This window comes from Sarcophilus harrisii, chromosome 2 (assembly GCF_902635505.1).
Source record: "Sarcophilus harrisii chromosome 2, mSarHar1.11, whole genome shotgun sequence".
Taxonomy (NCBI): domain Eukaryota; kingdom Metazoa; phylum Chordata; class Mammalia; order Dasyuromorphia; family Dasyuridae; genus Sarcophilus; species Sarcophilus harrisii.
The window spans coordinates 368,935,303-368,959,143 of record NC_045427.1 but is presented as its reverse complement, the minus strand read 5'-3'; the positions used below and the strand labels follow the sequence as shown (position 1 = coordinate 368,959,143).

General features: G+C 32.8%; 1 protein-coding gene across 7 annotated transcripts in view; it reads right to left on the bottom strand.

The window, feature by feature from the left end:
* CLMN (calmin) overlaps nt 1-23,841 on the bottom strand; it is a 160,269-nt gene that overhangs the window by 36,009 nt on the left and 100,419 nt on the right. For all 7 annotated transcript variants that reach the window (XR_004232106.1, XM_003756577.4, XM_012550560.3 and 4 more), the window contains 3 exons: nt 12,456-12,551; nt 7,522-7,605; nt 1,433-1,525 (listed from right to left, as the gene is read on the bottom strand). Coding sequence is in view for 6 of the 7 variants with exons in the window: in XM_003756577.4 (XP_003756625.1) it covers nt 1,433-1,525; nt 7,522-7,605; nt 12,456-12,551 (273 nt within the window). In the remaining variant the exon portion in view is untranslated. The remainder of the gene's footprint in view (nt 1-1,432; nt 1,526-7,521; nt 7,606-12,455; nt 12,552-23,841) is intronic.

The following is a 23,841-nucleotide window of genomic DNA, read 5'->3' as shown; positions in this document are numbered from 1 at the left end:
GCAACTGCCTCTGAATAAGAACCTTGGGATGGTTGAATCCTGGTTCTATGATCAGTGATACCCAATAGGAACTTGAGAAATAACAATAATAAAAATGACTTAAAAAGGGAACTTAGAAACACTTCCTTTGGGAGTTTATGATAATCAATACAAATTAAGGACCTATTATATGAAGGACACTGTGAAGGGTACCATGGAAATATCAAATCCTGGTCCTCTAGGATGTTTATCCAGTCCTGTGACTCTAAAAAACTGAAACCAAAAGAAGCTTGTATTTTTATATTCACTTAATCTAACCTTCAATTTCCTCAAGAGAATAATATTTGTATTAAGAACACATTCTGTTGTGAAGGTAGTTCTTTGTAAACTTTAAGGTATTATATAAATGTGAATTATTAAGTACATAATTGGCTTCATCTTAATAATGATAGTGCTGAATGGTTAAATCATACACATTAAATATCTTTAACCAGAGGAAACTCCTTTACAAGATCAACACCGACTTTATGGCTGGTCTTTTTATATTAGGCTATTATGTTCAGTTTCACTTTACCTGGAGAAGATGAGACTTTGGGAGAGGATTGAAGGATGATAGAAGGTTCTGGAGTTAACACTCAGTTAAGAAATTCTTTAACTTATTTGTGTAATAAGGATAAAGCACCAATTCTACTTCTAAAATGACAAGTTATCAAAGAAGCCAAAGGCCAATAAATATGTGACTTGTAACAGCACCTCATTCTGGGAAATAACTTTTAGTAGAACTTTTTATAAATATCAAACTCTTCCAGCCATTGCAGTCTTCTCAGAATTTACAGACTTCACATTTTCTGTTTTATAAAATCTAAATTTCCATGATATAGACCAAATTACATTAGGAGAATAAGGTTTTATATTCCCTATGTCACTGCCATGAGTAATTGACATTACCTAATTTGTGGTCTGAAGCTGTTTAGTATAGACAATTTAAGAACCTTCTTTTAAATTATGAATAATTCCAGGGAAAAATTCAGCATTTCAAAGTTTGATATTTTTCCTATAAGGCTTATTTTCCCAACTTCCTTTACATATTTTCAAAAGGAATATGAGGCTCTCTAGAATGAGTTTTTTTTTTTTCACTCTTAAAAAACAAACAAGCAAAAAAAACCTCCAAATACAAACTAATTTATTTCTTTAGGTTAAATTGGACTGGTGCAGTGTTCTAGTAACCTTTATCATTCACTTCCAGTGATTTGTGATTCTCTGCTCTCTGTGAGTATTCATCTCCATCAGCACAGATGGTATTTTCTTTACAGCAAATATTCCCTGAACTCAGCTTTTAAATAAACTAGACTTGTGTTATTCTTTGTTAGTAAACAGAAGAATTCACAATCTGTCAGACATGAAATTTTGTGTTTTTTTACAATCTCAAATTAATGAAAACAAATGATTTTACCTGAAAAAAGAGGATTATATTCCATATCAATCCAAGAACCAAAGAAGAGTTTCCATCTGCTATTTCAGCTGCATCAATGCTAACCAGTTTTACCTAGAAAAAAGGGAAGAATGAGATTAAAGGAATTACCAATTTTGATTACATTTGTGTTGAATACAATTGTGGAATGTGTTTCTTCTAATCAGTTCAGTGCTATACAAGAATCCCCAGAGGCATCTAACATGCCAAACTGGTGTTTTCTTGATTTCAGTATTTAATTCTCATGGAGACCAGATGAGTACTAAAGGGAGGTGGTAGGAACTACACCTGAGATTTCACTTATACAAGGAACTCCCAAGTAAAAAACTCAGCATTTTATATGTAATGTATATAATTTAGGAGTTGCCTTGGGAACTCAAAGGTTGAATGATTTATCTAGAATCATACAAGCTAATATGCATCAGAGGTGTGGTTGAATGACTTTTTAGAATCATACTGTAATGCCGGAGATACTGAGACAGGAGGGAGATTAGAGAGTTTTTAATATTTTATTAATTGGAGAGCATAATTGACTGGATAGGACTCTCATCTCAAATTATCCAGTCAGACAGAGATAAAGATGTACTGGGACAAAGGGATCCATGTTGGTCCCAGGGCTGGAGGAGACTGTCATCTCAAGGAATCCAGCATCCAGCATCCAGCAATGAATGGAAGAATCTCAAATCCTTAAGATACCTTTTAGAAACAAAAGGGAAAAGGGCGCGAAAACTTCTGTCAGGATAGGGGAGACCACAAATCCTAAAAACCAGAGACAAGACGTCTAAATACACAGAAATAAAGATGTCAGTGAGGTATCTTGGAGTATTTTAGAGGGATAGTGCAAATTCTTGAGGACAGAAAAGAGTCTTGCTTGTATTAACAATTTATAACCTTAGAGTAAATGGTCCTTGGTCTTAATGGACCAGAGGGGGAGTTTTACAGCTTAGGGGACTGAGACAGAAACAGTTAAAGAAACTGAGACAAGGGAAACTACTGAAGGGAAACTGAGTCAGAACACTTAAAGAGAACTGTGGCATAACATTACAAGCTAATATATATCAGAGGTGGCCTTGGACCCAAATTGTTTAGATTTCCAGGCTAGCTCTCAGTTTATATGCTATATTACCCTCCATTCTAAAAACAAAACAAAAACTTACCACTAAATTAACATAACCAACACCTAATAATTAATATTATGTTAACTGACATTTAATGTTTGGCATCTGGTGGGAAAGGTTGGTGGAAGAGTAGGGAGAAAAGAGAATTAAGAAGGAAATTATGGAGGTAATTTGTATGGGTTAGATTTGAACCAGTAAAGTAGGTCAAAGGTTGAATTTAGTGTAGAAATTTTGGAAGAAATTGAAGAAAATTTGAAGAGAACAATTGCTAGGCCCAGATTATACTGCCATATTGAAAGAAAAAAGTCAAATACAATTGAGGACAATGAAAGATGATGATTAGGGAGTAAAAACTGAAGAAGACTCAAGAAAGAAAAGAAGGTAATAGGCAAGATAAAGCAAGGTAAACAAGAAAAAGTTAGGAAAATCTGGAGGGCAAAATAAATTGAAAATGGTGAATAGGTAGATCAAACTGATAAGATGTATCTCAAACTGGTAAGATATATCTGGATAAGATATATCTGTAAGGCTCAGGGAAATGGCTTTGTGAAACTCAGGAAAAGAAGTTAAGTAGAGATGTTATTAAGAGATAATAATTGGCTGCAAAAGTTTAACCAGAAGCTTAGGACTGAGGTGTGAACACTCACTAGGAATTTTTAAAAGCAAGACAAAGCAAAAATAAAGCTGAAAATCTTAATTGGCTAGAGTAAAAAAAATTTGTGGAGCACCAAGGATATGTGATTTATTTTTCTGTCACAGCAGAGTAACAACTATCTATGGTCTAACAGATTCATCTACCTGGAGAAGAGTGAAGGGAATCAGAATAACTTTCTGAAAAGGAAGAGGAGTCTGGAGGCTCTGAGGAGGTAGCCATTTGTCTTCTAAGGAACAATAACACTAGTAGAGGAAAAATCATTGACTAAGGAAGGGCCAAAGAGTAAAGGAGAATTGTAGCAGTTGATTCCCTGTTCTGGAGGTACTGAAGCAGCTGTTCATTGACTTGCTCACAACAATAGATCTGTTGTCCTTCTCAGGGAGCATGTATCTGAGGCTTAGTTAACAAAGAACCTTCTAAAACATAAGAAACATTTAACTATTAGTTATCTTTTGGGAGTCACACTGGCATGAAAGATACTGCCAGAACGAACCTTAAAAGTATTGCCAATGATAATGAAGTCTTAGGCAAGAAACTGAAGACCATAGGGAGGACAAAAGTTGTTGCCCATTGGAAATAGAGGATGGAGAATAAAAAATTAATTTGGAAGTAAATATCTGTTAAGAAGGAGGTATCTGAAAATGAAATTTGGATTTCTGGACAACAGCTTAAAGAACAGGGATGACAGATTCTTAGCCAGTTAACACAGGCTATGACTATAGTTGCTAAATAAATTTGCAAATCAAATCAAAAGAACTTTTAAAATTATTGAGTTGCTTTTTTAAAAACTATTGGGATTAAGTAACCTGCCTAGGGTGTCTGAGGCTGGATTTAAACTCTGGTCCTCCTGACTTCAGGGCTGATGCTCTAAATGGATAGAGGATAGAATCCATTTTACTTTCTAGCTGTCCCAAGAACTTTAAAATTAAAAAGGATAGGGGAGAGAAATTTTGTACCTACCAACCTAAAAATACCCTTAAAAACATTTATAGTGAAGCAAGAAGAATAGCAGTTAGTCAAGAAGCTAGAGTAGCAATTAGTGGAGGAGAAACACCACAGAGTCAATGCTTAAGTAATGGGTCAATGGAAGAAGAAAAAGAAGTAATTTTGTCATTGGAGTACAACACAGATTGGGAAACAGATCACTAACCTGACACAGATACACATAATATAGTAATCATGAGGAACTTCAATTATCAAAATATTTCCTACTGAATACATTCTCATCCTTTTCCTAATACCCCTCCTTTCTCTCTCTTGTCCAAAAGTAGAAATAGTTTCCTAGAGCAGCAGTAGATTTCCCTTCCTTAAAGACCTTTAATAATAACCTGATGACCATTTTCTATGGTTTGTTCCAGTAGGACTTTCTTGTCATGGTAAAAGGATGGCCACTGAAGTCCTTTCAACTCTCTAATTCTTTGATTTCATGATTATTCAAAATACGAATATTAGTAATCTGCTCAAAATACTTACTTCTAATTGGAGATAACACTCATACTTTATTTCTAATCACAGTTTATGAATGAGTAACTGAATGAAAATGTGTTAATATTTACTCTGTAATTAAGCATTTAATACTCTGTATTGAGCATTTAATCTGTAAAAATTGGGCATTAGATTGTTATAATGAATACAAAAGATTGTCCTCAATATTTCTCCATCTTTTCAAAGTGTAATTAAATAACCTTTCTGATTAATCCTTAAACTACCAAGGATTTACTATGTTTACTAAGCTACTAAATTTACTATGTGCAAGGTACTGTTTTAGGCGTTAGGAAATATGAAGATGAAAAACATCAATTCTGGCTATTAAAAAGATTAATAGAGAAGGTAATAATTTAAAAAAATAAATAAATTTCAAAATATACTTTTAAAGTCTTAAAAATAGTAGATGCTCGTTAAATAGCTCAGAATTGAGTTGAAATTTTTAGATCAAATAAATTCAAATGGAGGTTTAGAGCCAAAATCACAAATTTCCAAATTTAGACTTCAAGACCATCTACTTAATTCAATCTTACCCTGAATTTAAAAACCTCCTTATAATAAACTCCAAAAGTGGTTCATGGGATCATAAATTTAAAATTGTTGGAGATCTCTAGTCCATTTCCTTCATTTTACAAGTGAGGAAACTGAGGCTGACAGAGTTAAAGTGTCATCCAAGGTCACAAGAGTGGTAAGTGACAGAGCTGATTCTACATTAGTTTTCTGCCTTATAGATTCCTCTGACTCTAAATCTCTTTTCCCACAGCACTATGCTATACCTCCCATTTCTATAACACCTTACAGTTCATTTCATTCTTTAAAACAGTTCTGGGAATCCATAAGTGTAAATATTATTATTATCCCCAATTTCCTGAAGAAGCAACTAGAGCTTGAAGAGATAAACCAGATAAACCAAAAAGCATTTATTATCTGTTATATAATAACCACAGTACATTTGGAATACAAATAGAAAAATAGACGATTGTTTGCCTTTAAGGAGTCAACGTTCTACTAAATTTTAAGGTTATAGACACAAATGTTTATTGAATTAGATTACATATAGAATTGAGGTTAAATGGATCAAATTTTCAATGTACACGTGGGTATACAGTGCATTTACGGGGGTGACAAAGGAAAAGTACAATCCAGAAATAACAAGTGGACCAAAAAAAAGTTATATTATTTTATAAGAATATATTGCAATTATGTGAGGCAAAGTGTGCCGACAATTATAAAATATTTTATATATTTTTTTCTGTTTGGTCTTTTCAATATCCCTAATGAAGCAAAAGGTAGGTCATACTTTCATACCTATGTATTTCATGAAGTTATTCTAAGGACCAAATATAGTAATATGGATAAATGTTAAAGCACCACATAAATGTTTTTATTAACTATTTCAATGAATGTGACTTTTCCAAGGTAACTAATCCTACCCTCAAAGCTCCATTCATCATCATGTTAAACTCTCCAATTTTTTTTGCTTTGTTTTGTTTTGTTTTCATCTGATCTCTTTTAACCTCTCTCCTCTTTGTTTATTTCCAAATAAAAGCTTAGCTGTTTAAGACTAATAATAGTTGTCGTTTATATACACCAACATCTACTGCTGAGAATAAGGAGGTGGAACAGTTCTACAAAGAACTTAAACGTGCATGAATGTTCTAGTAGTTTTCAAGGCAAAAATGATGAGATAATGATAAAAATATATACTGGGAAACTGACTCAGGATGAAGAAATGAAAGAAAAAAAATTTTGTTATAATATACAATTCACATCTCTGTGTATCATGTGTATCATGAACACTTCTAAAAAGTAATTTTTATTAAAGTTCTTTTTAGGAAATTACTGTCATTTTCTAACAATTATCTCTTCTACCCCACACTTGCCTTATAAAAGTAGTACAAGTTAGCAAAATAATTCAATTCTTTGGAAACTGGTTATATATGGCAACACACATCTCATTCTACATCTAAGGCCACTATCTCTGCAACATTCTGAAGTTCCAATTGGTCAATATATTAATCAAAGTACTATTGTACTTCAGAATTGTTTTTTATTACATTATTTTAGCCAATATATAAACCATTCTCTTGAATCTGTTTACTGCATTCAATATCAATTTATAAAAGTCTTCTAAATTTCTCATTTTTCCTGTCAATAATTTGTTACTGCATTCTAATATTTCATTCATTTGTATGCCACCATTTGTTCAGTCATTTTCCCCAACCGATGGTGACATATTTTATTTCTAGTTCTTTGTTACCACAAAACATGAGTTTTTGTTCCCACGTCCACAACTCTGCCACAATGACTGCAGAAGGGTAAAAGAATCATATAGTACTTGTTTTGAATTTTTCTTCATTCCATAGGTCGTTATTGACAAAGAACTCATAAACTATTTGTCAGCTTATTTGTGATAAGCCTTTTGATATTTAACTAGGTTGTTCATTGGCAACCAGCCAATCTGTCCTTTAAAAAAATGGAAGAGTAAGCCTGATAACAATTTTAAACGGCAAATAATTGGAAGGAGAGCTTTAACAATAAAGTAAAAAGAAAATGACTGAATAACAAAATGTTAGGTTTGAAAAAGAGTTCTTATTTGAATGTATGTGGAAAGTTTAGGAAATATTTTGCAAATCAATGAGATTCTACATTGATTTTAATTGACTTTTAAGTATTCAAAGAATGAAGCATGATTATTACTGAAGATCCTGTCATACCCTCCTCTTGGAGTTTTATAAAAGCTGTAAAATACATTTCTTTCCTTTTGAAATTGTATAAACAAGAGACTGACACCAAACACAACAAATACTTACATTGCTATCCTCCAAAAACTTAAGTGCTTTTGCTATGTTGTTCAACCGAAAAATACGATGGGATGAGGATTTATATTCATGCAGCTATAAAACAAAACATAGTTTATTTAAAGTGGTAAAGCTTTTTAAAAACTGTTTCACTTTAGTTTGAAGTGAAGATTTGGGGCTCATATGTATTGATCTGAATCACAAATAATCACAGACAATTAGAACTAAATGGAACTACCAAGATTATTTAATATAACATCCTAATCTATAAGCAAAGAGATTAAACTCTTGAGAGAATAAGTAATTTGCCCAAAGGGAGTTAGTGACAAAACCAGGACTAAAACCCAACCCAGGAGTTTTCACTTCAGGATAGAATTCTTTTCACTACACCATGAAAAAGAGAGTATTTGTGTTTCAGAATAAAGTGATATCAGTGCTTGAGGTCAAAAGTCAAAGTAACAATGGAGTATGTTTAGTTCATCACAAGTGAGGGAAGAAAATGAGTTAAGGAATAATAAATTGGTTTCAAATTTTAGTTCACATTGCTTCTGTGGTTTTTTTTAACATCTCTCATCTGCTGAGAACCATCTCTAAGATTTTTTTATTGCTTGTATTGATACCTTATGTCATGGCAGGAATGATCAACTATATGTATTACCAGGCAATTTCTAAATCATCAGACAAGTCCTTTCTTGATGGCAACGGAAATTTCTGTTTTTGAGCCAAGAAATTTGTACACTGCTATGTGAGGAGGGAGAAAATGTGCTTGTAGGAGCAGATTGATATCTGGAAATGTTAATTTCACATATTGGAAGCAACTACATAAGAGGGCCAAGAATGGAATTCAAATTTCCTTAAAAAAAATGAACCCATGGTAACCAAGATTATTTACTACACACTTTTTTTTTGGTTCTTTTGTAGCAGGCTGGCTACTACAGCTACATTATAGTTATATAACATATTTTAAAAATTAGTAGCAGCTAGGGAGTCAAAGATTAAGATTTGTTTTTATCCTGGGTAAGGCAGAATATAGAATGTTAAGAGCTGAGAAAGGCTCTGAAATAACAGATTCACAGAATATTAGGGCTGGAGGGAACTCAGAATCCAAAAAAAATTATATGTCAGAATTAGAAGGAGTCTGTATCAAATAATTTAAAGCCGATGTAAAGGTCAACTAGCTGTAGCCCTGTCACATTATTTTTCAGATGTGGAAACTGAACTTTTTTTTTTTATGTTTCCCAAAGCACTCCACGTAGTTCTAGGTATAATAAAGGCACTTATTGGTTGGCTGGCGCCAGTGGTAGGTCCTGAGCCAGTGATGGCTATTACATGATCCTGTCCCACCATCTTTTTAATTTTCACTTTTTTTCCATAATAAGGACTTACATTGAGGGATAATTTTGTGGTTGATAATAATCTCATTTGGAAAAAAGTTTTTTCCTATCACACCACTATAGATCATGCTTTGATTCAAAGTACCAGGAACTGATGTTTATATAGTTCTTTATTAAAGATGTGTGAAGAGTTTTACATATATTATTTCATTTGACTCTCAAAATAAACTAGTAAGGGAGGTGCTTTTATAATCCACAATTTATAGATGAGGAAATGGAGGTTAAGAGGTCAAACAACTTGCTTAGGTTTACACAGTTATGCAATAACTCTTTGAGGCAGATAAAATTCTTATCAAAACTTAAATGGTAGAAGTGTGGGATAGTCCTGGATTTGTGGACTGAAGAATGTGAATATAAACTGTTATTTCTATGTGATGACTTCCTTTTTTTTTAATAGTCTCATATACAAATGAGGTTGATGGTCTAGATACTCACTAAGGCCCATTGTAACTCTAGGTACTATGATTGGGTTTTGTTTTTTTTTAATTGATAACCAATTTATGGAGACATGAACTCAGATAACAATGAGAATGTTAACAAAGCCCATTCTCTCAGTGTGTTTCATTTCCAGGAGCATCTATTTGGATAGTGCTACAAGAAACCAAAAGGTTCTTTACAGGAGGCAATATATATATATATATATATATATATATATATATATATATATATAAATTTTTTTTTTTTGCTTTTTGGCTATGCACGTACATATGTAAATATTTCCATATGAGTCATGATGGGAGAAAAAAAAATTTAAAAAAAAGGGAAAACTCATGAGAAAGAAAAAAAAAAAGAAAAAAAAAGGTGAAAATAGTATTGTTAATTCCAATAGATTTGGGATGGAAATGGATGCTCTCTGCATCTAGAGAGAGAACTATGGAGACTAAATGTTTATCAAAGCATAGTATTTTTACCTTTTTGTTGTTGTTTGTTTGGTCACTTGTGTTTTTTTTTTTTCCTTTCTTGTGATTTTTTATTATCTGACTTTTCTTGCATGACATATATATTTAGAAGAATTGCACATATTTATGTTGGATTGTTTACTGTCTTGGGAAGGGGGAAGATGGAGGGGAGGGAGAAAATTTGGAACACAAAGTTTTTTAAAAGTGAATGTTGAAAACTATCTTTGCATGTATTTGGAAAAATAAAATACTACTGAAAAAAAAAAAAGAAAATAGTGTATGTTGATCCACACTGAGTCTCCATAGGTCTCTCTCTGGATGCAGATGACATTTTCCATCCAAAGTTTATTGGGACTTCTTAGATCGATGAATTGCTTTGAAGAACCAAGGTTATCATAGTTGATCACATAATCTTGTTGCTCTATACACTGTTTTTTGGTTCTACTGGCTTCATTCAGCATCAGTTCATGTAAATCTTTCCAGGCTTTTCTAAATTCAGCTTGTTCATTTTTTATAGAACAATAATATCAGGAGGCAGTATTTTATAGTAGAAAGAGACAACAGGCTCTGGAACCAGGGGACCTGGGTTCAAATTCCACTCCCAACCATCTTTGGAAAATCTCAGTCTCTTAACCTTTTTCAGTTTTATTTTCATCATGTATAAAATAAGAAGGTGGGTGAGATTAGATGCTCTCCAAGATCCCTTATAGTTCTCATCAATAATCCTATAAGGATAGCTATGGCAACAAATATGTTTCTTGAAAAAGTTTCCTGTCTTTTCAGGGAATAATGTAATTCCCTAATATCTCTTTCCTTTTGTTATGGAAGAAACAACCCTTCTCCTCACCAAAGCCAATCTCTCTATACGTGCCTTTGATCCTATACCCTCCTGTCTATTCTAACAGACTGATGCCACTATTATCCCTGATATCTAATCTTCAATCTCTCTCTATAGCCTTGTTCTTTCAATTTGCCTAATGATACCCAATATCTTTGATTTTGAAAAAACTAAACTCAAACTTTCTATTATCTTGCTATGTCACTCTTCTCATTTTCAGCCAAAAGCTATGAAAAACCTGTCTGTATTTATTGTATTTATTGCCTCTCTAGCCTCTCCTTTCACTCATTTTTATTTGGGCCTCAAGAATGAGAAAAGGGAGGATTTTCATTTTGCTAATGTGGGAATAATGTAGGACAGGGTTAAAGTTCAATCTTAACATCTATATTAGAACTAAGTATGGGTTATTTATTCAAAGGCTTAAGTTTTCAATTGTAGGCTTAATCAGATTTTGAACAGGTTGGATTGGAACCTGTCAACAATAATAATGTTGAAAGAGTTGTATGTACATAGTTTCAATGAGAATAGGAGTGGTAAAAATATCTTGTCTGATTTAAAATCTTCATAAAAATATCTTGTGTCATTGAAACAAGCTCAATGTTAAAAATGGAAAATCTTTGAATCAAAAGACCTGAATTCAAATAAATACTGACTCCAAAACCAGAAATTATGTTGATACCAAGCAAGGTACTTGACTATTCTAGATAAAATTCCTTAAGCAAGAGCCAGCAGGGAGTTTGAATTTGTACAACCTTCAAGCTTAGAATGATTTTTACATTGATTAATAACATATGTGTAGGGCATGTGATTGAATATTAGAGATGGAAGGGAGCTGATCTAGCCAAATTCCCTCATTTTATAACTGGAGAGGAAACATATAAGATTTACTCTGAGCCTTATGGGCAGTTATTGAGAAATCAGTAATTTTATACATTGCCAGTTGAAACCACACACATCTGCCAATAGTTTAATATTAATATTTTATAGCTACAATCTAGATATGCTCTTATTTTGTTATTTTGATTCTTAACTCCTATTTTAGTTAATATTAATATTTGTTCTTCAAAGTAAATATTAGTAAGAATTTAACAATAACAGATACACAAAGATGCTAGGTATATTTTTTATGTAAAATAGTCTTTAAAATAAAAGACTTGGAAAATACTCACATGTTGTAGTGGAAAGCATACTAGATATATATGACACAGACCTGGGCCCAAGTTATAACTTGAAATTATTTGTTTTCTTCCTTGGGGAAAGTCATTGTATCTAAGACCCAGGATATTCAACTTTAAAATGGGAATAAAAATACTTTACCTACTTTACAAGGCTATCTGATGAAAATGATTCATGAACCATAAGGTATTATAAAGGTTGTGCCAAAAGTGCAGCTTTAAGTTTTCATAACTTATCTTGCATAAATCATTCTCTATAAATGTGCTGTTATTAGAAATCAGATCTAATTATAAATGAAAAGAATACATTGGGATAAGACATATGTCCAAGTTTATTTGTATATACATGTATATGTATATATTTATGCATAATAGCAGGGAAATGCTATTGCAAATGCAAATGCTATGCAAAAATCAGCTATATAATTTAATAATAATAATGTTGCATTTATGTGGCATATTAGTTTACAAGACCCTTTTTTCCAACAATTTTATGAGTTCAGTAGTGTTTTAAAGTATATCATTCTACAGATAAGGAATCTTGAGGACCAGAGAACATAAGTGATTTGACCCAGAGTATATACCTGGTTTTATTATGTATGTTTTCAACCCTCCCCCACCACTTGCATAATATACCTACCAGACTTTGTCCTGAGAGAACTTCTAACAATGCCATCAGGATTTTTCCATCTTGTATATCAATGAATAAATCTTTCACTTCTAGAGGAGGTTTGCACTGTGAAGAAAGAGGATAGAAAACATTCACTACCCACAAGCCATGTGATCAATTTAAATCCTGAACTTTTATATTGATATTTCTTTTAAAAAAGGAGAAAGACCACCTTAATATTATAACTCTTCCTATTTTCTTCAAGAAAATCTTAGAACTATAAGACCAGATGGATCTTAAATTTTCTTTAATTTCTTCATTTTGTAGATAAGAAAAATGAGACCAAGGGAGATTCCATGACTTTGCCCAATAATATAAAATAGTTAATTACTTGTTAGATGATAGGTAAAAGCAAATACAGGCTGGAATTAGACAAGGAGCAAAATATAGGAGAAAAAATATTCACTGTGGAGTCAGGATTTAATTCCTATTTCTAGTATTTCATATCCAAATAATTTTAGGCATCTTATTTCATCTTCCTGTGCCTTAGTTTCTCATCTTTAAAATAAGCTTATTCCTGCCTTATTTCCTTAATGGGGTAGCTATGAGAATCAAATGAAATAATGGATAAGAAAGTAAAGCACCATGTAAATTTAACCTCTCATTGTTACTCTTAGTCCTTTGAAACTAATTTAATGGAATGATTTTTTTGCTTCATGAGGACATCTTTGACACGTTCTGACAGCCTAGTATGGCGTAATGGTGACCACAACAAATACAGCATTATGTTCATGGATATGTGGATGATATATGGATAGTGAGAGATGGGTAAGGCTCACAATTGGAAAATATATAGATAGGTAGATGGTAATTTATGGGTACAGGAATACATTCTTTTCACCATTCCCGAATCATGAATGTATTAAGGATTGGAGGAAAAACTAAGCAATTTTTTTCAAATGCCTTGATTTTATTCCAGCTCTTTTTGGTGAGTAGGTAACTATGAGAACAACTTCAGTAACTTACAGACTGCTCTTAAGAGAATCAATTCCACCAAGGAAAATGTATGTTTCTATAAACATACGAACCAATATTTTCAGTTTTCAGGAAGAATGTCTAAACTGAAGGAATATACCCTACCAGAAAGGTCAAGGACTCATCTGCTCCCTAAAAGCCCTTTCCTAACTTCTGAGATTGGATCACATTACTGCTATTTGAAGAATAATAGTAATCATAGTAATCAACCATTCTTGGCACTCATAGAAGCTATATGGATATATATATATATGCCCATTCAGAATATTTCCCAATTTCACGCTCTAATACAAAGAAAGCAATTCCAGGTGGACAGAAATAACTGAATATTCTTAACATAAAAGTAAAATTCTTTCTTTGTAAACTTTCATTCTTTGACATATAGCATGCAAGCAAGATGATATCAGAAGATGGAGACACAGAATCAGGTGGATCTGTATTTTGGTTTTGATACTTACTGGCTATGTGACCATGGGTAAAATTAGTTTACTACTGGAATACTTAATTTCCTGATAAATAAAATGAGCATAATAATACTTGTCTACTCATTACCTTGTGGGGTTATTGTGAGGAAAATGTTTTACAGCCCTTAAAAGGCTATATACATGTGAATTATTTTTAGTGATGACCCTACTCCAGACTTCCTTTGAAATGAACATGACAAATGAGTCAATTGACAGGATCCATAACTATTCTCAGAGACAGTGCCATGATTTTGATAAAAATACATTCTATGTAGCGCAGGAAAAAATTATAATAAATACAGATAAAACATTTCTTGGGCCTGCAATGTATCTTAAATTTCATGTGAATGGTACAGCAGAGGAAATATCCCATTACTTTTTTTTATAATCTAATTCATTTTGTAAATGAAGAATTTCTTCAGAATTCAGATATTAATGGACCATGGACTACAAACAACACAACCTACGTCAGCAAAAAGTTGCGTGACTTCATCTCCCCAAATTGCCCCTAAACTCAATAAGGATGAAACTACAACTGTTAATTTCATCAGTTTGAATTTTTGTCATTTATGCTACCCTATAAATTGACTTTGAAAAGGGATGGGATGGAGAGGAAGAGACTTGATTTCCACAATTTATTTATTTTACTTTTTTATTTTATTAAAGCTTTTTATTTACAAAACATATGCATGGGCAATTTTTCAACATTGACCCTTGCAAAACCTTCTGTTCCAAATTTATCCCTCCTCTCCACCCTATCCCCTAGATGGTAGGTAGTCCAATACATGTTAAATATATTAAATCCAATATGTGTGTGTGTATATACATACATATATATATATATATATATATATATATATATACACAGTTATCTTGCTGCATAAGAAAAATCAGATCAAGAAAGAAGAAAAAGAAAAACTGAGAAAGAAAATAAAATACAAGCAAATAACAAAAAGAGTGAAAATGCTATGTTGTGGTCCACACTCAGTTCCCACAGTCCTCTCTCTGGGTATAGATGGCTGTCTTTATCACTGAACAATTGGAACTGATTTGAACTATCTTATTGTTGAAGAGAGTCAGGTTCTTGATTTCCACAATTTAAAGGGATGGAGAACAAAATGGGGATTTAAATGCTCTTGGTAAAACTATCAGACAGGATTTTCCTACTTCTCTGCCTTTATATCAGGCCCTGAATTAAGTATTTCAAGATTTTAGTTTTGAAAAGCCATTTTTGCTCACTTCTTTCCAAAATCCAAATCTATGTTAGAAGGACTGCTAATAATGAATTGATATTCACATACAAAATGGATATTAAGTCATACAATGCTACTTTTAACTTATTTTAAAATGTTTAATAATTTTTACTTGTTAAATATTTTCCAATTACATGTAAAAATTTAACAATCACTTTAAAATAATTTAGTTACAAAATTTCTCCCACTAGTTCTTTCCTCCCTTGAGAAGTCAAGAACTTTGATTTCATTTATACATATGAAGTAATTTCAAAGTTATTTCCATATTAGCCATGTTGTAAAAGAAAATACAAACAAATTTTTAAACAACAAAAATAAAGGAAACATTCAGAATTCATCAGTTCTCTGTCTGGAAATGAATAGCATCATGAGTGTTTTAGAATTGTCTTAGATCACTAAACTACTAAGAATAACTAAGTCATTCATATTTGATCATCATATAATATTGCCATTACTGTGTACAATAGTCTCCTGATTCTGCTCACTTCATTTTGTATCAATTGATTTAAGTCTTTCCAGGTTTTTCTGAAATTATCCTCTATCATTTCTCATAATATTCCATTATTTCATAAACTAGTTATTCAGCCATCTCCCAAATGACAATTGCTAGCTACCACTACAAGAACTGCTATAAATATTTTGTACGAATAGGTCCTTTTCCCCATTTTCTTGTAATATTCTTGTGATATTCAAATGGTATGCATAGTTTGATTGTTCTTTGAGCATAGTTCCAAATTGTTTTTCAGAATGGTTGAATCAATTCACAACTCCAATTAACAGTGCATTAGCATTCCAATTTTCCCATATTCCCTCCAACATCTTCCATTTTCCTTTTTTGTCATAGTAACTGATAACTTGATAGGTATGAGGTAGTATTATCTCAGAGTTGTTTTGATTTCTCTAATTAGTAGTGATTTAGAGCATTTTTTCATGTGGTTATAGTTTTTATTTCTTTTTCTGAAAACAGTCTGTTCATATCTTTTGACCACTTATCAATTGGGGAATGACTCTTACTTTCATAAATTTGGCTCCATTCCCTAAATATTTGAGAAATGAGACCTTCATTAGAGAAATTTACTTCAAAAATTTCATTGCAGTTTCTTGTTTTCTCTCTGATTTTGACTATATTGGTTTGTTTGGACAAAACATCAAAATTATCTATTTTATTTCCCCAAATCTCTTCTTTCTCTTATTCAGTCATAATTAGCTCTCCCCTTATCCATAGATGTGAAGGTACATTTTTTCTATCCTTTATCCATTTCTATCTTTTATGAACCCTTTTTTGGAGACAGTAACTTATTTTTAGGTACTATTCATCTGTACAACATCTTAAACAGTTTTAAAAGTACTTTTGTAAAATTTTTTCACTGCTCACTCACAAAAAACCTGATAAATACTTGAAAGATGATGTTGAATGGGAGAACTAATATAAGACTCAAGAGTGGCAAATGTTCCAATTTTCAAAAGTAGGTGGAGAGTAAAACCTACAAATTATAAACAGAAATGTTTGACTGATTTCTGGGAAAATTCCAGAATATATTTTTAAATTAATTCTTTTTTATCATCACCTTAACATATAAACAAATGGGAATACTGCAGTATTTGGTTATTAAATTTGGTTATTTGGTTATTAAAGATATGATTAATGAACAGCAAGAGAAGTGGTGAATTAGCCTATTTGTATCGAAAGTGGATCATTCAATTCTGCACCCCACCCCTTTCTAAGTCAGATTAATAAATTGGTAAGAGACTGTGTGTGATACAATGATACACTGAACTTAAAATTTTAACTGAACTAGGTTCAGTTCCCACCTCTGACACTATCTATACTGCATCACATCAAATAGTCAATAACATTTATTAAGCACCTACTATTCCGAGGCACCGCACTATTTATTTAGTACATTCAGTGAGCATTGGCTGTTCACCTGTATAACTCTTAACATGTAGTTTAATTTAATCTCTTTGATGCTCAAACAATTAAGATTAATAAATTATCTATTGATTAGATTCCTTCTACAATGATAGAGGGAACATCCAATTTAATCCAATGATAACGGCACATATGACTGGAAGAAAAGAGGAATGCAGTGGGCAAAGTCAAGTGTTTGAAACCTGGTTACATGGGTATTTGAAAAATACAATTCTGGACATACAGCAGGGTTTCTCCTCCTTGTCCAAAGAGGAAGCACGTGAGTAGTAGGATGGACTCCTGCTGTGAGGGAAGCTTTTCAATTGAATACTAATACTTGCAAAGCAAGGGAGGGAGAGACACGTGTTTTAAATGAGCAAGCTTAATGAAATGGCAGCTGAAGTGGGAGACAAGGCAGCCAAGCTTGGAGCTATAGCAGTCAGAGTCTGAGGTGCCACAACTGCCTTTGCTTTCAATAAACAGAATGGGATACTCCCCTTCTGGAGAAAAGTTCTACCTTTTCTCCTTCCTCCTCACTGACCCAGTAGACTAGAAGATGACCCAAAAGCTGATGTCCCGTAAAGGTACTCTTTGAATTTCTGTTTTAGTGGTATGAATTTCTTTGGCCAGCTAAATCATTCTCGGCGATCTCACAGCTGATCTTTTGCCTTGTTTGTGAAGAGGGAGGAATAGTGTTTGATATTACTATACAGAGATGCAGAAAGGCCCACTAAGTTCCTCCAAATTTCCAGGCTTTCTCCTACCTGAGACTGAATTAAATTGAGAGAGAGAAATGTTATTATTTTGATCTATTACAGATTAAAAAACTAAATAAACTTTTCTTTTTCCCTAGGCTAAAAAAATGAACAAAAGTGAAATTTTTATTGTCTGGGACAAAGGTGATCTGTCTGTAAATCTGGCATCATTTGACTTCTTTCCTTCTTCCTCCACACAAGAGTCGAAAAGGCTTTCTGCCAGGGTGGAGTCAAGGGCAGTAACTGGAGGGTTGGAGTTGGTGAGAGGAAAAAGGTGGGGCAGATCCTCACATTCCAAAGATGGGGGCAGGACTTATTGAGTACTTTTTCCCTTGGCAGCTTCACCTCTTACCTCAAAAGCCTGTTTCCAAAAGGGTACAGAAATGCTACAAAGTAAGAGCTTTTTCAATGAGATTATTTTTTTCCCTTGAACTTTTGATTTCTGCAAAATTTCCTGTATTATTGTTATTTACTGATCTTGTTTATTTTGAAATTTTGTTTTCTTTTTCTCATTGTAGCTACCATCATTACATTCGACTTTCTATATTCTTATATCTATATATAATGTCATGTTATTTGATTGTAACAAAGGGAACCTAGTTATGTTACTACAAGTAGATGCAGAATGTCATTGGTGTTTGTTGTCGATTATTCGCATATCTGAATTGTTGAAACTTGTTATAATGGCGATAATTATTATATGTCAATTGTTTTGGATCATTGCTTTGATCAGTTACTACAGTTTTCTTTGGAAATTGGTCAAATATTGCTAATTGTTACTGACTTTTGCTCATTATTGTTGACCAGGTGGGGTATGAGTTGGCTTGAAATGTGTAATAATGTTTTTGCCCATTGAAATTCATGGAGTGGGGGGGCTCCTTATTTGAAGGGCAGGCCCAGAGAGTAAAAATAAGGACATTAAAATAGCACTAAGAGTTTAAATAATTAGAAGGCAGTAAAGTAATTCTTGGCAAAGTCAGGGCTGGAGAGATTATCCAGTTAGCATGTCTGTACCTTATCCCATTCTGCTAAATCATTCAGAAACACCAGGTGCAAGGACAATAGAAGACAGCACCTGTGGGTTGATCTTCATCTCTTTAGAAGGAGGGATTGATCTAGAAGGTAGAGGCCTTAATGTTTAAAGAGAACTGCAGAGGAAAGAATGTTGCCTGGGAGCAATAATGGATAGTTCACCAGAGAGAAAGCTCTAAATTTACTACATCAGGAAGAGACAATTCACCTGTAGCAAGAGTGGAAGCCAATTGGCTTATAGCAGGACAATTCCCATGTGGTAGAACTCTGCCCTTGACTTTCTACTACATAGCATTTTATTGATAGCATATATCAAATCTGATTAAGACACAAAACTGAGAAGAGGTAGATAACACAGTGGAGAGCAGAACCAGGATCCATAAATGACCTCAAGACACAAGAACATCAGGCCAAATCAAATAACATGAATTTTGATTGGGATAAATGTAAGGTCCGGTCCTTCATTCAAGTTCCAAAAAAAAAAATCAATTTCACATGTATAATATGGGACAAATGTGGCTGGAAAGCAGTTCATCTGCAAAAGTTTTAACAGGCTATAAACTGAATATAAATCAAGTGAGAAACAACAGCAAAACAAAACTAGTGAGACCTTAGGCTCTATCATAGAGGCTTGAAGGAAGCTGATGATATACATACGACATTCTCTACTGTGATTACTACTCAGCAAAATTCTAGACGCAATATATTTCAGGAAGGACGGACACTGATCAATTGGAGACTTCTCCAATTAGAGCTTCAAGAGCATAACCATATAAGGAATGATTAAAGGAACTGGGTATATTTGGACTGAAGAAGAGAAAATTCATGAGCAGAAAAGGATAACACTTTTTTCTCCTTGGCCTCTGAAGATAAAACTCAAAACAATGGATAGAAATGCAAAGATACAAAAGACTAAAACTTGCTCTGAGGAAAAAGAAAAAAAAAAACTTGTTAATAATATTTATCCCAAAGGGGAACAGGTTACCTTTATATCAGACTGCTTGCTGTTTTGGTGAAAGGGGAAGTTAGGAAAGGAGGGAGAAAGAAAAAAATTTGGAACTCAAAATCTTACCAAAACAAATGTTGAAAACTGTCTTTACATGTAATTGGAAAAAAAATACTATTGAAGAAAAAAATATATAGATATAGTATGTTATCTTTTCCATTAAAGAGTTAAGATATCACGACAATTTTCTGGGAAGGCTGCAGAAGTGATTCTTGTTAGATATGAGTCCGACTAGTTGGCTTCTGAGGTCCTTTCTAATGCAAATTTTTCAATTCTCCATGCATTTATTATTACCACCATTTTGCAAATGGGGACATTTACATTCAGAGTGGTTAAATGATTTGTACAGACTCATGTATAGCTAGATAAGTAGATAAGAATAGGACTCAATCTTTCCACTAAATTATACTCCTTTTTAAAAATGTCTTCATATGCAATATAAAATGCATTGTTGGAGAGCATTTGAAATTTTAAACTTTTGTTTTCAACTGATAAAGTTTTCAAATATATAAACAACAAAAAAAGAGTCTGAGCAAAATAAAAAGAACATAAAAAAGAAATGCAACCAATTAACAAAATAAAAAGGAAAAAATGCAACCTGAAAACAATTCAGAAAAAACTTTTTTAAAAGTTGTAAATGACTGTTCAGAAACTGTATTCCTGTGTTAATTACCAGTTGTTAAAATAAAGAGTATGCACATATCAGTTTTTAAGAAGGCAGGAAGTATCAGTGATGTCCACTGTATTTACTAAGAGTTTAGTTGCTATTTAATGCTTTCTTTATTGTATTGAGGTAACTAGGTAACATAGTGGTTAGAGTACCAGATCAAGAAGACTCATCTTCTTGAAGTCAAATTTGCCCTCAGATATTTAGTAGTTGTGTGACCCTAAACAAGTCACTTAAGCCTATCTGAGTCAGTTTCCTCATCTGTAAAATAAGCTGGTAAAGGAAATGATAAACTACACGCTGTTTACCAAGAAAACCCCAAAAGGAGTCACAAAAAGTCAGTTGTGACTAAAACAACTGAACTATAAAGTAATTGTAGACACTTTTGCATTTTTAATTCTGTGTCAGTTCATGTATATCTTCCCATATTTTTATGTATTCTCCATATTTATTACTCCTTATACAGCAATAATATTCCATTACATTATCATATTACAATTTGTTTAGCCATCTTCCCATTATTGTGACACTTGTTTCCATTTAAGAGGAATAGCTCATAAATATTTACTGCTCTGTATTTTCAAAATATTTTCATTTGGATTTTTCAACAATTCTCAGAGGCAGGAAAAACAAGTGCTATTTTCTCCATAGATAATGGATGCTTAAGGAGATAAAGGAATTCACCCAAGATAATATAGCTAATAAGCATAAGAGCTCAGATTTTAATCCAAATCTTTTGTCCTTAAAATCAGTATACTTCTACCATACACCTCTGCATTTTTCCTGCTCTGTCCTTTCCTAATTCCATGAATTGGCTGACAGTATTCGCTATAACTATGATACATTCATTCTTTATTCTTCTTATTCATTCTTTTCCATCCATTAAGTCAAAATTTAAGAGTTTCTTTAAGAATGCTTCTTTTATCCCCCAAACTAGAAATTTCTTTTCTTTTCTTTCCCTTCACCCCCAATATCAAACAGCACTTTGGATTTCTGCATTGTGCTTTTCATATATTATTATGTGTTGCCATTGCCTGTGTTGTACCCTTATTAACACCTAACTTCATGTGAGAAAATCTCATCTCAGATAAAGTGTACTTCTTGTGCCCCCCTTACCCCTACATTTTTCAGACTTATAATCCATGGCTCTTTCAATTTCATATTTTAAAAAGCTCACAACCTCCATTGAGAGAGGTTAAGTGGTGACAAAGAAAATAAGATCTAAGTTTTAGTGACTTTCTCAATAAATGTTAAAGGGCAAATTATTCCGTGTGAATCAGAATCACCAGTCCAGAATCCTATACTTTAGCGAATGCTAAAAAATATTCTTAATCATATAAGACTTTTCAGATATTTTTTCTTATTGTGTTCTTTCTTGTGGGGTATGTGGAGTAAATGCAGATATTCTCAGTTTGCTTCTAGTTCATAGCATAGAAACCCCACCTTTAGAAGAGGCAAATGAATGTATGCTTACTGATCATGTATAAAGGCAAAAAATGGTTTCTCTTGAGTGCAAGTGTGTGTGTGTGTGTTTATGTGAATGTGCTCTTGCCAGGGGACTGAGGTAGTTCATCATCTGAGCTAAGAACAAGTCTTCCCAGTGAATCAAAAAAGCAGAGGTGTGGACTATGTATGAACAGGTTTAAACCTTACCATTCACTCAATCAAAGGTTTTAGATTTACTGTGAAAAGTCTTTAATTAATTTAGAAGTCCTTGAAAATAACTGGATTAAGTTAGATGATGCTGCAAAATAAAGGTGCTTATTAAATTGGTTTAGATTGGGTTTTGTCTTAAGATAAAACAGCAGATCAGGTTAGAAAGCCAGGGATTTGAACATCTGGCAGCTCAAAGGGGAAGGAATCATGTCAGGGAGAAGAAAACCCTGGCTTCTCTAATCTCAAGTTTTTGCCCATCATATCAGCTAGAAAAGGTCCTTGTAAGTCTTAAACAATTAAGAGGGGTAATAGTCTTCTAAAAACCTGGCCAGGGAAAAAGAGACAGTATCAGGAGCTGAAGTGATGTAAAAAAGACATACCACATCTAAAGGGAACATCTTGAAGAACTTAGCAAAACGAGATCCAGGAATTTAATTATTTAACCTTTGGTCAAACATCATGTTCTTTAAGCTCAAGTCTATTTTCCCTAGGCTTCTATATGTATTGGTAGGAATATTACAGATTCCCAGAATTAACTATTCTCTCTCTATATCCTCAGTAAATATTTTTTATCAAAAATTAATTGTTTGGTTAACTAACTGATAGAATTGATAATCATAAGGAGTACATCTGTAAGAGCTTGTGAGTCCTAGCATTAGACAAATATTTTGCAACTCCTCAAGGTTAACCATCAAAATCCTGAGAGGACAAGAAGCAGTATTGCTCTGGGGATCCATCCTGCCAATGTTAATGGAGATCTGGTACATTGGGCAGAATTTGTGCTGTACAGATAACAAAAACATACTAAAGAAATAGTTTTATATTTTTTGGTTAAAAATCAACATATTTTGGTGGTTATAAAAGTTTATTATTTCCCAAAGTGGTCAATGAGAAGAATTGAAGTGGAAAGTCTTGATTCTGCTGCTTACTTTTATTTGGACCATTTGAATTTCAAATTTCACATCATATAAAGTTTTGGACAAGATGGCCTAAGGTTTCCTGTAACTCTTACTTTCTATATTCTAAGGTTATTTTCAGCTTTAACATTCCAAAGTTTTATTAGTCTGTGGAATTTAAAAAAAATTCAAAGAAAGTTGTTCTCTTTAAGAGAAAATATGATCTCATTGTTCATGCTCCTAAAGTCTGTAGAAAGTTTGGTAATTTTAAAGAGCTAATAGGTGAGTAGATCTAAGGCCACCAGTAGTGCTGAGATTACTACTAGCATTCATCTCTTTTGTAAGGCATAGTTACACACCACAGAGATCCATACACTCTGGTATTTTAATTCCCAGCCTTGATTTGAAATATATATATATTCCCAGCCTTGATTTGAAATGAAATATATATATATATATATATATATATATATATATATATATATATTTCAAATCAGGAAACTTAACAAAGTAAATGAGCAACTTAATAGTGAAACTTTTAGAATTTTAGATCTGGAAGCAATACTCACAAAAACTGAATATTTAAAAATAATCTTTTTTTTAAACTGCAAAAGAACTAAGTATATAGATAGAAAAAAAATCAGCCTTATTTTTAATATCAAATCAGATCTGCCCTATCACAAAGCACTTTGCAACCATAAAGACTAGATAGACATGGATGGTTAGTGATATTATCTGTC